Source organism: Nymphalis io, chromosome 27 (genome assembly GCF_905147045.1).
Source record: "Nymphalis io chromosome 27, ilAglIoxx1.1, whole genome shotgun sequence".
Taxonomy (NCBI): Eukaryota; Metazoa; Arthropoda; class Insecta; order Lepidoptera; family Nymphalidae; genus Nymphalis; species Nymphalis io.
Window position 1 is genome coordinate 6495467 of NC_065914.1, and position 15146 is coordinate 6510612.

Here is a 15146-nt window from a genome sequence, read left to right on the forward strand (position 1 = left end):
TTACTTATTATAAAATGCATGATTCATTTTAATTAATACTTTTAATTATGATTACGCTGATTGATTTTTTATTATAACAACGACATTATTTATTATTTGATTTTGACATTTTTAATAATTACTAATGATTTTTTGTTACTTTTAATTTGAATTTGATTAGATTGAATCTGGAACTGCTATGTACACTTGCCAGCCTTGCAATATAAGCTTTTATAACTCTTGCGTCTGTAATTACACTGGCTCATTCTTGCGCTACGATATATAGCCGCGATGACCTAGTGGTAGCGACATGTGAATCTTTAGCGAAGATCGCGTGGTAAAATCCAGGCAAGCGCTTCTGGGTTTTCATGTACTTTTTGTGTTTATTCATTTCGTGCTGGGTGGTAATAAAAAAACTATGAGGAAACCTGTCTGCTACATGCGTATCAACCAGCCGGCATTCAGATAGGAGTTCTTAGCCCAGCAAGGTTACATTTACACTCTGTAACTTTACTCCCGTTCTAACTAGAGAACATCAAAATACGAGTTTATTTTTGGCGGTTGAATAATAAGTGGTGCCTAGAGAAGATGAGCCCAAATACATTGATAAAGATTACCTGATTTAGACTTATTTTTTCGTCTGCTTGCATGGATGCACAATATTAAAAACGAAAAAAAATACTCTTATGGCCTTCTAAATTAATTTTATTACACCTCAGTACATACATAATACAATGCTTACCTTAAAAATATAATTAAAGTAACACATATATCATATTGTAGAAGTAAGTTATAACCTATTCACCATTAAAATAAACACGAAAAATTAAATAAACATGGCAACACTAGATTTAAAGTTAAAAAAAAAAAACGTTATAAATATTTTGTTTTTGTAAATATATGAAAATAAGTACTTATTCTATTATACTTATATTGTTTGTGATGTATATTTTCTGTGATATAAATATATATGACTTTTGTTTAATCTGTTGAAAAAAAAAACTCCACAATTTATACACTAAAAAACGATTAGCGAATACAAAAACAGATGCATTCACTTTAAGTATTATAAAAACAAAATCACAACTCTATTTCAAACTAATAAATGAAAAAACATTATTTGTAAATCTTTCGTTCAAAAATATATAAATTTCAGTTGGACTACATTAGTTTATATATAGTATATAACAAGATGCTTGTTTAAAGCGTGTGCTAACACAGATAATCATCGCTCTATTTTATTAGGTACTTAATAAAAAATATGTCTTTTGTTGAATTTTATTAATTTTAAAATGCATTCGAAAAATAATCCATAAATTAAAAATAAATTTGTGCAACTACCTTACCTTTATATCTTTGCCTAATATATAACACCAAAATGATGCTACAGTTATTAACTAGAAAAATATTAATATGTTTTTTTTTAAACTATGCACTTTGTTTAAGCACGGACGGGAAATTCCAAAGCCTTAAACTTTATTATAATTTTTAACAATGCTATAATGAAATTGATTTTTTTATGACAAATGATAATGCAGATTTCTTAACGTTTCCTTTCACCGCCTTGAGATGAATTTCTAACACTTGAAAATTTAATGAAATTTTCGGGTGGACAAATGGAACCTGCAATTCAGTTAAGACCAAAGTTTTCCAGTCACTTAGTTATCACGGGTTGTTTATAGTTAGTATCAGACTTGGACAAAATTTAATCAGATTACTTGATTACAATTACTAAGTGTAATCATCAATCACGATTAAACATTAACTTTACTTTTTTGATTACTTTCGTTATACTGTAATCGCGATTGATGATTACGTATAGTAATCGTCATCGTTAATCATTAATCAATTACATATAGGACAAGTCTGGTAAGTATTAATATCGTAGTATATTCGTATGTTATTTGTTATATTACTATTATTATAGAATGTTATTATATATAATTATTTTATTAATTACATAAGTTTTATATACTTTGTCATTAATTAAATGCTTTAAATGATTATATTTAAATACAAACGACTAGCGAAAGAAAATGCTGTTTATGAGATACGTTATTTAATATTTAAAAAGCATTGTTTCTCAACATTTGGGAACACAACAAATAAAGCTTGCCCCCCCTCCCACACACCCTTCAAATACGTTCAGAAATCATTATACTACTTAATTTTAAAATAACTTACTTTTCTTAAAACAAAACACAACAGCTTAAGTACCGACGACGACGACAGCAACGAATGTTTAATTGTGTAAATTAATAATGTATTCGACGATAATTTAAATCTAAGCTGACACTCAAAAAGTCTAACAAATGTTGAGAAACATTGTTTTTAAACAAATTAATATTATATGTGATATTTATTAAATATATATTTAAGATTGTTGTTTTATTACCAAGAAATGTATTATTAATTACATGTTTAACCATTCACAACGCAAAAAAGAATAAAAATGAATACGATAAATCATGAGCAGCTTCAAAGAATGAATGAGATATGAAGCCTAGCAAACTCGATGACGTAATATGTTTGAAGTACATACTGTGTGACGTCATACATATATTTTGATTAAACCTACATAATAATTTGCGAGTTTTCAAACGACTGCCCAAAAACGAATTGTAATGTTTTGCAGTGTTCAAATATGTATGTATGTGGGTTTCTTTATACCACCATTATTTTATATGCCTGAACAGATTTGGATGTAACATTACATCAAGTAACAATGGCTGTTATTTAATTCAGGGCAGTCGTGTTTTAATTTAAATAATTGTTTATCTGTGCGTTTATTCTAATAATTATAAAATTTAATATAAAGCACTATATGAATATACTGACCATTATAGGAACGTAATTAAAAAATAAAAAGTCAATTCTTTAAATACATAATTACTGTAAAAGAAGCGATCTGTTGTTTTTACCATTCACAGCGTACCATAAACGATAGTCGAAATATTACCACAGATAAAACAAAAATTAAATAGTCATAGCGATCAGACATATATTTACTAATTTTCAGTTCTACACATTATATATACAGGGCCACACTGGCTTGTGATGTTAGCGTGTAATGTTTTCATTCTAATCGAGAGAGATGACAATAATGTGAAAACGAGATGGCACGAGATTGGTCGCCATTAGTATATTTTTATTTTATTGGCACGAGTTATAGGCAACTTTAATGTCATCTTGACATATGACATTGTGTCAAGATGACAATTAAAGGTACCGACAGCATAACTTTTTAATCTTTCCAATTAAAAATTTAATCACTAATTTCGTAAAGACAGCTTATTATAAAACAATGCGATATTCATTTAAATCAAACATTAATTTAGCTTTATTTTGTACATCATGGGTCGTCTAGCATTTTTATTTATGAATTGCGAATAAACAAGAGAGAAATAGGCAAGCTTTGTGTTGTCGAGTTATTGACATGTATTAAGTTGTCAACGAAAGTTACCAACACAAAACTACCAAGCATTTCGGTGGAAATGCACAATTAGATTTATCCGATTATGAATTACATAAATATTTTTTTTCATTCAATTGACAACGGTATTATAAAAAAATATTGAAAGAAAATTTACATCAACAAAATCATTGCATTCGAGAGAAATTTTACACTTGCAACATTATATAAAGGAGTGTTTATAAATCTTGTACTTCCGCGTGTTTTTGGAGTTTCTTCCCCCTTTTCCGGTAATTTAGATACATTTAGAAATGTATTTATAACATTTTATGTTACAGATGAAAAAAGAAACAAAAATGAGGCACAATTTTCTCTGGAAGATATTTCTTCTAGCACAAATAAAGAAAAAATAATTAAGACAAGAGAAGATTATTTTAATACATCCTAAATATTGTATAATAATAATAAAAAAAATTACATACTTAATTTCACTCTCAAATCAATCTTTGCCTTAACTCCAATTAAAATATATTCCAATGGCAATACTCGATTCGAATTCATATTAACCAGTAACTCAGCTTTAATATTCACTCGAATTGTTCTCGATTCAAATTTCAACGACTTATATACCACAGACTATTAAGATCTAGAGCAATGACGTCATTACAAGGCCAAAGCTGTCTAATTATTTTTACAGACACCTCTGTTACGATTTTCAATGGACCATTAAAATATACTTCATCTAATTTATGAACACTCCCAAATTACAATAAAAGAATATAACAATGAAAAAAACGTATAAGCATGAATTATTATAAATCGATTATAGAAAGTCGTATATCTATATATTCGCACTAAATAGTGATGTATGTACTGAACTCGATATATCGATATTGTCACCTCGGATATAGCATTCAATCCTTAGCTTAGACACTATACATACGATGTACGTAAAAAATACATTTTTATGGCTATTTTGTGACATCGAAAATCATATATTTTTTTATACATTGTATATATCAACTTATATATCATTGAATAGATAAATAAATTTGTCTAAGCCCACTGCATTAGACATAATTTGTCTATTTTTTTAATACAGCTTAATACTTATAACTTAAAATTATATACTTATGCTAATTTGTAATTTAAAGTCATATCGACAGCTCTATTCATATCGATATAATGTGACAATTGTACGACAACACTAAAAGAATTCAGTTACACAACAATTTCCTTCACACGTGTAATTTATTTTGACGTAACTAACGTCAAAATCACCGCCTCGGCACCACAGACAAGAAATGGGCGGCAATATATTTAAACATAGAATCTATTTCTAAACGTAGACTTTATTCATCAATTCATTTAATTAATACTCTGTGTATACAGATTAAAAATATTAAACGAATATACAAAAATAAACAAGCAATATGCGTCTTATAATTGATTTTAATGTATATTCAATGTTATTTCAAGAAAATAATTTGTGATGTCAATAATATTAACGGATTTTAAATCCTAAAATCCATTTCACGGCTAAATAAATCAGCCATTTTGTTTACGTTACGAAAAGTTTAACATTTTCAAATACATTTAGGAATAACATTTATTATTAAATAACTAATCAAGCACGCTTTGAATTATTAATAAGTAATTAATAAAAAAAAAATTATCAACCGTCTGACCAGAACAATTGAATGATTGAACACTTTCAGTCTTAACAATTACAAATTGAAACATTTTAATTGACATCAAAAGCGAACAAAATAAGATTCACTATAACCACCCGACTACGGAAAAGTCAGGCGAAATATTTTTAATATTATATTAATAAAAATATTTCTATCTACACACGAAAAAAAAAAAATATACGTGCATCATAGTACACGTGATCGAAGTTTATAAGCTAATTCCAATTATATTATCAACAGTTTGTACATTAACTCAAAATTTTCTAGTTTTTAAGGCAATTGGACGGATGCTATTTGATATAATACAAAATAATATACAATATGGCATATTTCAATGTTAAAGTGGAAACTTTGTTGGCTTATGTGAGACTTATTTTGTTATCAAATGTTTATGTGTTATATTATGCTGCAAGTTTCCCAAATAAATAAATAAATATTCCTAATGATGACATAATTATTATAGCATCAATTTATGGCAGTCATATTGGAAAACCCTTTCGTCCGTAGTCGGGTTTCACGTTTATTTCTACTTATACTGTTTATAGAGTATGAGCACGTATATACCATTCCTATATTCCCACAGCTGGGCAAAATATACTGAAGAGGTCATTAAACTTATGCATTAAGTGTTTTTATATTCATGATTAATGACGAAATTTTTATTCTCAGGTTCCATGTCCTTATTTACTTCATTATATATCACATTATTTACTATGAAAGCGTTAACTCATACTCTTATATTAGTTTTAGACGATTATATACAAAATGTAAGCAAACATTTCATATATCTTATAAGTCATGTAAATTATTATTATTTATATTTAATAAAATAATAGATTTTGTGTGTACAATTTATAACTATTGTAACTACTTTATGCCCTAAACTAAGCCAGAATAAAAAATAATAAAACGCATATACAAGATCTCCTTTATCTGAAACGCCACTTCCCCTCCCAGCCCGCAACACGCCCGCTCGCCTTAACATCAGTGTTGCCACTTCGATTATAAAATATATATTTGTTTCATCACAACTTTATAAACCAAAAATAAGGCAAAACTAATTTATTATTTTGAACGCTTGAACGCTTGTAATGAGAGATTTTTAATTCTACTCATACTATTTATACATCTATCTAAAACCAAAGGTTGTTTGCAAGAAAGCATTTTTTATCTATAATATCACTTAAGCTAGAAACGCACCGTTACGCACTCTCTGTTAAGGGGGGTGATTAGTCAAACAATGCTGTGTCTTCTTTTTTCGAAAGTGAAATCAATATGAGAGAAAGAGACAGAAACAGTGTTTAACTATTCATCCGCTGCTCACCGTTTATAAGTAAAGCAGTAAATGCTTATTTTAATAAACTATCATAGTTTTATTTATATATAAATATGTTTACATTGTTACATCTGTATGCAATAACCTTGTAACCATCATATTATATATATTTTAACAAAAAGAAATACATCTGGCAACACTCATATAACTGTACACTATTGTTTGTTTACATTTTGTATAAAATCATGAACATTAATTGTTCTGGTCACACTGTGTGGTCATTTATAAGTACTGTTTAATTCTTCAAGCACCTACTTTGTTTCGTCTCTTGTTTAGCAGCGAATTATTACTCTGTTCCAGCGCTTTGATTTGTACCTGAAAAAAAAAAAATGTTAATATTATGATGATAAGCTCCAAACCTTCTCCTCAAAAGGGAGAGGAGGCCTTAGCCCAGCAGGGGGACATTAACAGGCTGTTACTACTTTGTTGATATTGATCAAATTACGAAGACTAGCAATTTGTTCTAGATATTAAAGTACGCAAACAGATATATTCACTCATTCATATAATCTGACACGACCGGAGTTCATAGTCAAGACTCACGTGGTTTTACGTGCTTTCCGAGGCACGGGTAACCAATGCTTACCTCCAGACTCTAGGCTACTGAAAGTATCTCTCAACCCGACTGAACTCCGATTTGTTACTTAGAATTGCTTAATAGCAACAACCACCAATTAATACCAGCCCTAACCAGGGTGGGGCAGATCATAGATCCTATACCACGATTACGACTGCCCCGGTCCAGTAGTTACGGTAAGCTGGTCTGCGTGAGACCTCCCCCACCTGGTCGTAGTCGACGCGCATGGTGGCGAGCGAGCGTGTCATCTCGTCCTGCACGTCGGCCCACGCGTCGCCCGCGTCGCGCAGCAGCGTGTGGGTGTACAGCGGCGTCTGCGGCACCTGCGTGTACTGCCGCACCCACGGACTGGCCATCACCTGCGGAGTGGGGGTGCGCGATGAGTCAATCACCAACTTAACATTCAAGACGAAAAATACGAATTATCTACTATTAAATATAATCAATATTACTGACCTGACATTTTTTATAAAATATCGTCATAAAAGCTTTAGATTGGGCAAAATTTGATGGACTTATTTCAAATTATAATAATACAGGCATATTATATAGCTTATTCCATAACGCTGTTGCAATGCCGGTGGATACACGTGTGGGACAATTTCATCAGGCATTTTTCCTCACAATGTCTTCCTTCATCACCGAGCCCAAATTAAGCACTCAAAAACCAGTGGTAAGAACGCGTGAATTTTATCCGATGATCGTGGGTTCAAGCCCGGGCAAACACCACAAGTGTTTTTCATTTCGTGCAATATCGGCTATTATTATATATATACATACTTGGTGTATAGTGAGACGTTTCGCTGGATCCACAGACAGCATTCCACGGATCAGATTTTTGGCTTCGGACGATACATTCGACCATTCCGGCTCAGGAAAGTCATATTGGCCGAGTCTAATACGCTGAAAAATCAAAGAATAATAAATAAATTATTTATTCTAACTTACTTTGTCAACAAATTACCATCGGTTTAGAGAGAAACACTGCAAACCTGATATGAACCGGCGAAAAGAATAAGTTTTTTTTTTAAAATAAATAATTAATTAATAAAATTATGTTTTAAATGATTGAGCTGATTTAAAAAAAAAAACAAATTGTAATCAAGAAGACATAAGGTATAATGTAATGAAATATATATTATGAATCATGAGAAGTAGGCTCCAATATATATATATATATATATATATATATATATATATATATATACATATATGTATATATATATATTTACCTTTTTCATCCCGGGCGATATAGCCAGGCCGTGGTTGGAGTAGAAGGGAGGGAACCCGCACAGGAGAATGTACATGACGACACCTAATGACCAAATGTCACACGATTTGTCGTACTTCTCGGGACCCAGCACCTGGAATCATGAATCGACATAAGGCAAGAGATTAAAAAAGTAAATATCCCAATACTGGACAAAAGCTATCACTTTGCTATCGTATGAGTATTTAACAATTCCCTTACATCACCATTGCACCACCAATCTTGTGAAGTAAGACGTTGTGTCCTTGTTACATTGACTGAGAGCGAGTTAACCTTCAAACCGGAACACAACACTACTCTTTGATGTTTAGCGGTAGTATATGTGATGAGGGTGACATGGCAAGCTGGATGACGAGCTTGCACGAAACCCTACCATCAAGTAAATCCAGTAACTATTTTAAACTTTGCAATATAAAATACTTTCTGATATATAAAAATATATTTAAGGTCAGGCATAAGAAAAATGGCGACGGAGCGTTAAGTTGTATTAGCACCACAGATTATAATATTGTATATATATAGAGAACTGGGTATAGGGGAGGCCGGTAGGGGACTTCGTGGAGCTTTTTTTTAGTTAAGATAAAAATATCACCTATCTTGATCAAAGAGTGGGAAAAAGCTCATAATCACGAGGTACTTATTTTAATAAACATTTTAAAGCTTATGCCTCATGTATATACGTCATATGTACATATGATGAGAATATATAATATATAAATAAACAATTTCGACGTTGAGTTGACATCACATTAGAGTAAATGAGGTATATATATATATACATATATAAATTTACGAAATTTATTAATTATATTTAAAATATATATATATATTATTTTATTATATTTTAAAAATTTATATATATATATATATAAATATATATAATTTTTTTACTGTGTAAATTTCGTAAGTATATGTTTAAAATTAACTTCAAAATAATAATAATAATGTCCTCCAGATTTCGGCCACGGCGGCCAATCTCAAGAGAGATTAGCCAACTAGGACATATAGTGCACAAGTGTGTGCGCAAACACAGGCGCAAACTCTCTATTTTTTTTTTTTTATTATATTCGCCGGGAGGGCAAATGACTCTACTCCACCTGATGGTAAGACGGAAAAAACGTTCTGCACTAGCCGCCTTCGCCTTGCCGGCCCGCAAGATGCCTCTTCACGCCTGTTCACGTTTTCTTCACGTTTGAAGGAACCCGGGTTGTAAGAGGAGGGGAACACGTGAGCTGGTAAGGAATTCCATTTTTTGGAAGTGCGACAAAGAAAGGAGTTGCCAAATTTCTTTATTCGCGATGGAATTGATGTCACAATTAGGCGGTGACATCGAGAACCAGCTCGCCTGGACTTAAGAAGGAAGGGGGAAGCAGGAATTAGAGAGAATAATTCCTCAGAGCACTCGCCGTGATACAGTCGATAGAAAGCGCTCAGTGTTGCTATCTCACGACGCAATTGTAAAGGTTCAAGGGTGTTTGTGACCTTTACGTCGCCAGTAATGCGTACGGCACGTCGCTGCAACCGGTCCAAGGCCTCAAGTATGTAGGTACTTAGCGGAGCCATCCCAAAGGTGCGAGCAATATTCCACGCAAGACCGTACCTGTGTTTTGTACAGCAGGCACAGTTGATGTGGCTTGAAAAAGCGCCGCACCTTGTTCAGAACTCCGAGTTTCCCTATTATCTATTCCCTAACTCTTATAATTCGATGGGACGGCAAACTGACACGATCGGAAAGAGTTCAGGCGCAGGACCAACGGCTTTACGTGCTTTCCGAGGCGCGGGAGTGAACACACTTCCAACTTCCAGACTCCGGGCTGCTACTTAGAATTTTCTGACAGAAAATCCCAATAACTTTTTATTGGCCCGACCTGGGAATTGAACCCAGGACCTCCGGGTCTGCGGCCTTACATCAAGCCACTAGACCAACGAGGCAGTCAGTAACTTCAAAATACCCACCTATTAAACTTATTAACACTACCTACCTACCTAATTACCTAAAACTTTTATTTCACTGGTGGTAGGGCTTTGTGCAAGCTCGTCTGGGTAGGTACCACCCACTCATCAGATATTCTACCGCAAAACAGCAATACTTGATATTGTTGTGTTCCGGTTTGAAGGGTGAGTGAGCCAGTGTAATTACAGGCACAAGGGACATAAAATCTTAGTTCCCAAGGTTGGTGGCGCATTGGATATGTAAGCGATGGTTGACATTTCTTACAATGCCAATGTCTAAGAGCGTTGGTGACCACTTACCATCAGGTGGCCCATATGCTCGTCCGCCTTTCTATTCTATAAAAAAAAAAAAACAACAAACATAGTACTTAAGATGGAATGGCGAATTTTATTGTACACACATTATGTAAACTTTGTTCGCAAGTATGTGACTGTAATATGTCTTATTGAGAATAAATGTGTGCCTACGTATTATCTTTTATTAATGTAAGCAAAAATCACTGTCCATAATGGCACCTAGAAACAAGTCGATATTCGATATGCTACATTGTCAATTAATACATTATTATGTGTTCTGTCGCCGAGTCGCCATTCTAACATCGCACTGTAATATCGTCGTAACAATTAAATATTGTAAATTATATTGGTGACCCCGACGTGATGATTAGCATGACTATAAGGTTTAATTTATCATGCGCAATCTCATGCAGTAGGCTTGTGTTCGCCTGATTTGCCTGCCCGTTTTGGGCAACGATAATTTCTTCTTTGCTTTGTGGTTTTCCCATCTTGATGTTACACGAAATCGTAGCGAATTAGTTGTCGTCAGATGAAAGTATGAATAATAATAAGAAGTTTTTTTACGCAGTCTTTAAACCTAGATATCGTTCGCCGTAGTTTCAAATAGAACCCTGGATTCTTTGGAAGAATTCAGTGGATAGTGGATTGAGTGATAGAATTCAGTCATGGGTTCACGGCACCCGATCACAATGGAGACTAGCCAACTGCACAGGAGATACTTTAGTGCACAAGATTGTGCACTTTAACTCCCATACGCCTGAAGGGTCCTGCATATAAGTTGCCAAGACCATTCAGTGACGTATATCCTATTACCTAGACAGTATATCCCATTTTAAAGGTCTTACCTCTGGAGCAACATAGTATGGCGTGTAGCACGGGGTCTGAAGTGTATCCGCTGGGGTCAACGTCTCCTTTGCGAAACCGAAGTCCGTTAATTTCAATATCGCGTTCGGTTGCATGCTTGTGTATAGAAGATTCTCAGGTTTGATGTCCCGGTGAGCTATGTTCGAATCGTGGAGGTGACGTACGGCGACACATATCGAATGCATTATCTGAAATTCGAATGCCATCGGTTACTTTTTTATTTTTCTTTTTTATTTGGCAAAGGACGCACGCAAAAACCTAATTGAATTATTTAATTAATATTCTAGATTTTTATTGTGAAGTAGGTAAGTGGTAACTACCGCCCATAGACATTGATAGTGTAAGAAATATTAAACATTCCGTATAAATCGGCATTGCGTCACCGACTAAATAAAAAGTATCACAGACAGACATTTCAAATTTGTTTATATTATAATAAGACGTTCATTGCGAACCTCTGCAGCTTGCCTCTCCGTAAAAGCGCCTTCTCTATTGTCCTGTATCCTCTGGAACAGCTCGCCACCATCCATGCACTCCATCACGACTAGCAGGCAGCGCTTACCACCATATGTGTTATCGTAGACGTCTATTATCTATTATTAGAAAAATAAAAATTAGACGATTTTAAATTTGTTTGGAAGGCGAATGGGTGACACCTAAGTTTCACAATTAATTTCATTAAAAAAAAAAAGTTTAAATAAACACAACAATAACGGCCTTACTACGACGGGTCGGTTGGCGTGGTTGTTAGATTCTTGCCTATCACGCCGAAGGTTGTGGGTTCGATTCCCACCCAGGACATGAGAATGTCTGAATGATGAACATGTCTGTTTGTCCTGAGTCTTGGTGTATTAATATAAGTATGCATTTACAAAAGAAAAGTAGTATATGTAGTATATCAGTGGTCTGGTTTCCATAGTACGAGCTCTGCTTAGTTTGGGATCAGAAAGCCGTGTGTGAATAATGTCCGAGGACTTTCACGACGCTATATATCGGATGATTAGTTAAACGATGCTGTCTTCTTCTTTCGAATGTCAAATCAATAATGACAGCAAGAGAGAAATCAGTGTTCAATTTATAAAGCCGCTAAGCAATGTCTATAAATAAGACCGTAAATACATATAAAAATGGAATGACAAAATCAATATTTTTAAATCTTTATAATTTCAATCTACGGCTATATACAGCAACTTCATATCGATCTTACGCTTTTACGGCTAAACGACTGAACCGATTTTAATGAAAATTTTATATGAAGCACTCTTGCACCCCCAGAAAAACATAGGCTACTTTTATACCTAAGATCCGCCTACCCCCTTGCGGGCAAAATCTAGTTCTATATATAGAAAATATACCCTAAACGATATAGGTATCATACATGTACAATCTGAAGCACAGGTCCTGACAATTTTTAGCGATCCCCTTAGGGCTTTGATCTATGAAAAGGCACCTCGGCTTAGAACTGTAATGGAATAGTAAAGGCGTTATACGGAGCTTGCTTCACGTTAATCGATGTTATTTATTTATTTTGGACAACCAACCATTACATACATTATAGAGGCACTTAAATAGAGGTTTGAAAGGTTTTTTGACAAATGTTCTACTAATTATACATACGTTATCACATCATTCCTAAAAGCATCACATTATACATAGTCATGTTATAAAGTTTTTAGTTAAAAATTACAAGTCCATAAAAATACAAATACATTAATATAATTAAAATTATTAAAAATATTTTGAAATTATTATTAAATTTACGATTGAATATTTAATATTTACATGAACTTACATATTAATTTAGAGAAAAAAAAAATTGAGAACAAAAGAAAACAAAAAAACAATTTTAGAGAACAAAAAAAAAAAAAAAAAATTTAAATAATGTAATATAAATTAGTGAATAATAAGTCAAATTGGGTCGATTGAAAGATAGTTCAACGAGGGCAACTATTTAGGTAATTCAAAATGTTGCGTTGTGTTGCCAACCAAGAGGAGTCTATATAAATGCGTTGTACTTATCGGTCTCGGGTTTTTTATAAACATTTTTTCTTTTAGAACAGGAAGGCGGACGAGCATATGGGCCACCTGATGGTAAGCTGTCACCAACGCTCATATACATTGGCATTGTAAGAAATGCCAACCATCGCTTACATAGCCAATGCGCCACCAACCTTGGGACCTAAGATTTTATGTCCTTTGTGCCTGTAATTACACTGGCTCACTCACCCTTCAAACCGGAACACAACAATACTAAGTACTGCTGTTTTGTGGTAGAATATCTGATGAGTGGGTGGTACCTACTCAGACGAGCTTGCACAAAGCCCTACCACCAGTAAATATAATCGACCGCGCACCGCTTCCGCGCAACCCAGTAAGTAATGAAAGTATAAAAGTAGTGATTTTACAGCTACGACTGCGAACGACGAACTTCCACTTAAGCTACACCTCTCATGTCTCCTTTTTTTTTTTTTTTTTCCTGAGTGAATGTGTGCTGTTGTCCCTATTGGCCTTTACAGCGTCACCGGGCGTTGGGGCGAGTACTAGACTCCGCCTTGAATTTCGAGCCGTCTCGGGCTCTACATGACGTCCATCCTGAGGATGTCTCCTACGAGATCGCACCTCGGCTCAGGACGTAGTCGGAGGGGAGAGAAGCGCTTCTGTACGAAGCACCATACTAGATCACGACCGATTTCGTGATGTCGCAAATCTGGGACCTCGTTTCCGCCGGCGGAAACGGTGTATGTGTGTCTTGTGTAGTGTTTTCCCTACGAAGGGAGCGTTTGCGACAGTTATGCTGTCGTCTTTGTCATCAAGGACGTGCATAGGACGCCTGAGTCTGTGCGGGAGGTTACCTCTGAGGGAGGTATATGAGCAGGCCTGTGCTATCAGCGGATTGCCGTGTCGTTTAGCTCTCTCAAAATACGCCGTAGAGAGCATTTTGAGATACTTGGCGATCGAATCGATTTTGAAGTCCTTGTGAAGGTCAACGTTACGTATGTACCATGGCGAGTTGGTAGCGATACGAAGAAAGCGATTTTGAATCATCTGCAGACGTTTGATCTGACACGGTGAGCAGTGGGCAAAGACAGGGCTCGCATAGGTCATTATGGGACGTATGAAGGTTTTGTACAATGTCGTCTTATTTCTAAGGGACATTTTACTCCTCCCACATAGCATCACATACAGTCTTCCTAGTACGAACGCTGCCCTGTTGCGTACCCTTTTGATGTGGGACTGGAAGTTGAGTCTCCTATCGAGTGTGACTCCTAAGTATTTAACTTCGGATTTCCACGGGATAGGTTGGTCGAACAGGGTTATGTTTCCCGGGTTGGCCATATGATTTCTAATATATATAGGATTGCGGGTGAAGTGTACTGCTACACTTTTATCCGGATTAACTTCGATTCTCCACTTCCGGAACCAATCGCCTAGTGCGTTGGCCGCGGATTGGAGACGCTTTGTCATGACTGCCGTCGAAGGCGTGGTTGTATATAAGGCGGTATCGTCCGCGAAGAGGGCTAAGTTAACCCTTTGGGTTGGGTTTGGAATATCATTCGTGAATAACGAATAGAGTATCGGGGATAGTGCGGAGCCTTGAGGGACTCCTGCCCTGATGGGGCGAGGTGATGACAAAGTGCCTTCAACTCTGTAGCGGAAAGTACGATTCGTCAAGTAGTCTCGTATGATGAGAACGAGTCTCTCTGGCAATCCGAGAGTGTATAGTTTATATAATAAACCATTGTGCCAGACTTTGTCGAATGCTT

The 15146-nt window shown here is 34.7% G+C and overlaps 1 protein-coding gene across 2 annotated transcripts in view; it reads right to left on the reverse strand.

Annotated features, from left to right (window-relative positions):
- Window positions 1-3291: 3291 nt before the first annotated feature.
- Window positions 3292-15146, reverse strand: part of LOC126778890 (MAP kinase-activated protein kinase 2) — a 29246-nt gene continuing 17391 nt past the window's right edge. The window contains exons 3-8 of one of the 2 annotated variants that reach the window (XM_050502638.1): window positions 11838-11975; window positions 11364-11570; window positions 8231-8362; window positions 7779-7901; window positions 7205-7357; window positions 3292-6736 (exon numbers count right to left, since the gene is read on the reverse strand). In XM_050502638.1, coding sequence (XP_050358595.1) covers window positions 6665-6736; window positions 7205-7357; window positions 7779-7901; window positions 8231-8362; window positions 11364-11570; window positions 11838-11975 — 825 coding nt within the window. In that variant the 3' untranslated portion in view covers window positions 3292-6664. Of the gene's footprint in view, window positions 6737-7204; window positions 7394-7778; window positions 7902-8230; window positions 8363-11363; window positions 11571-11837; window positions 11976-15146 lie in introns of both variants that reach the window. The other variant, XM_050502637.1, reaches the window with a different exon arrangement.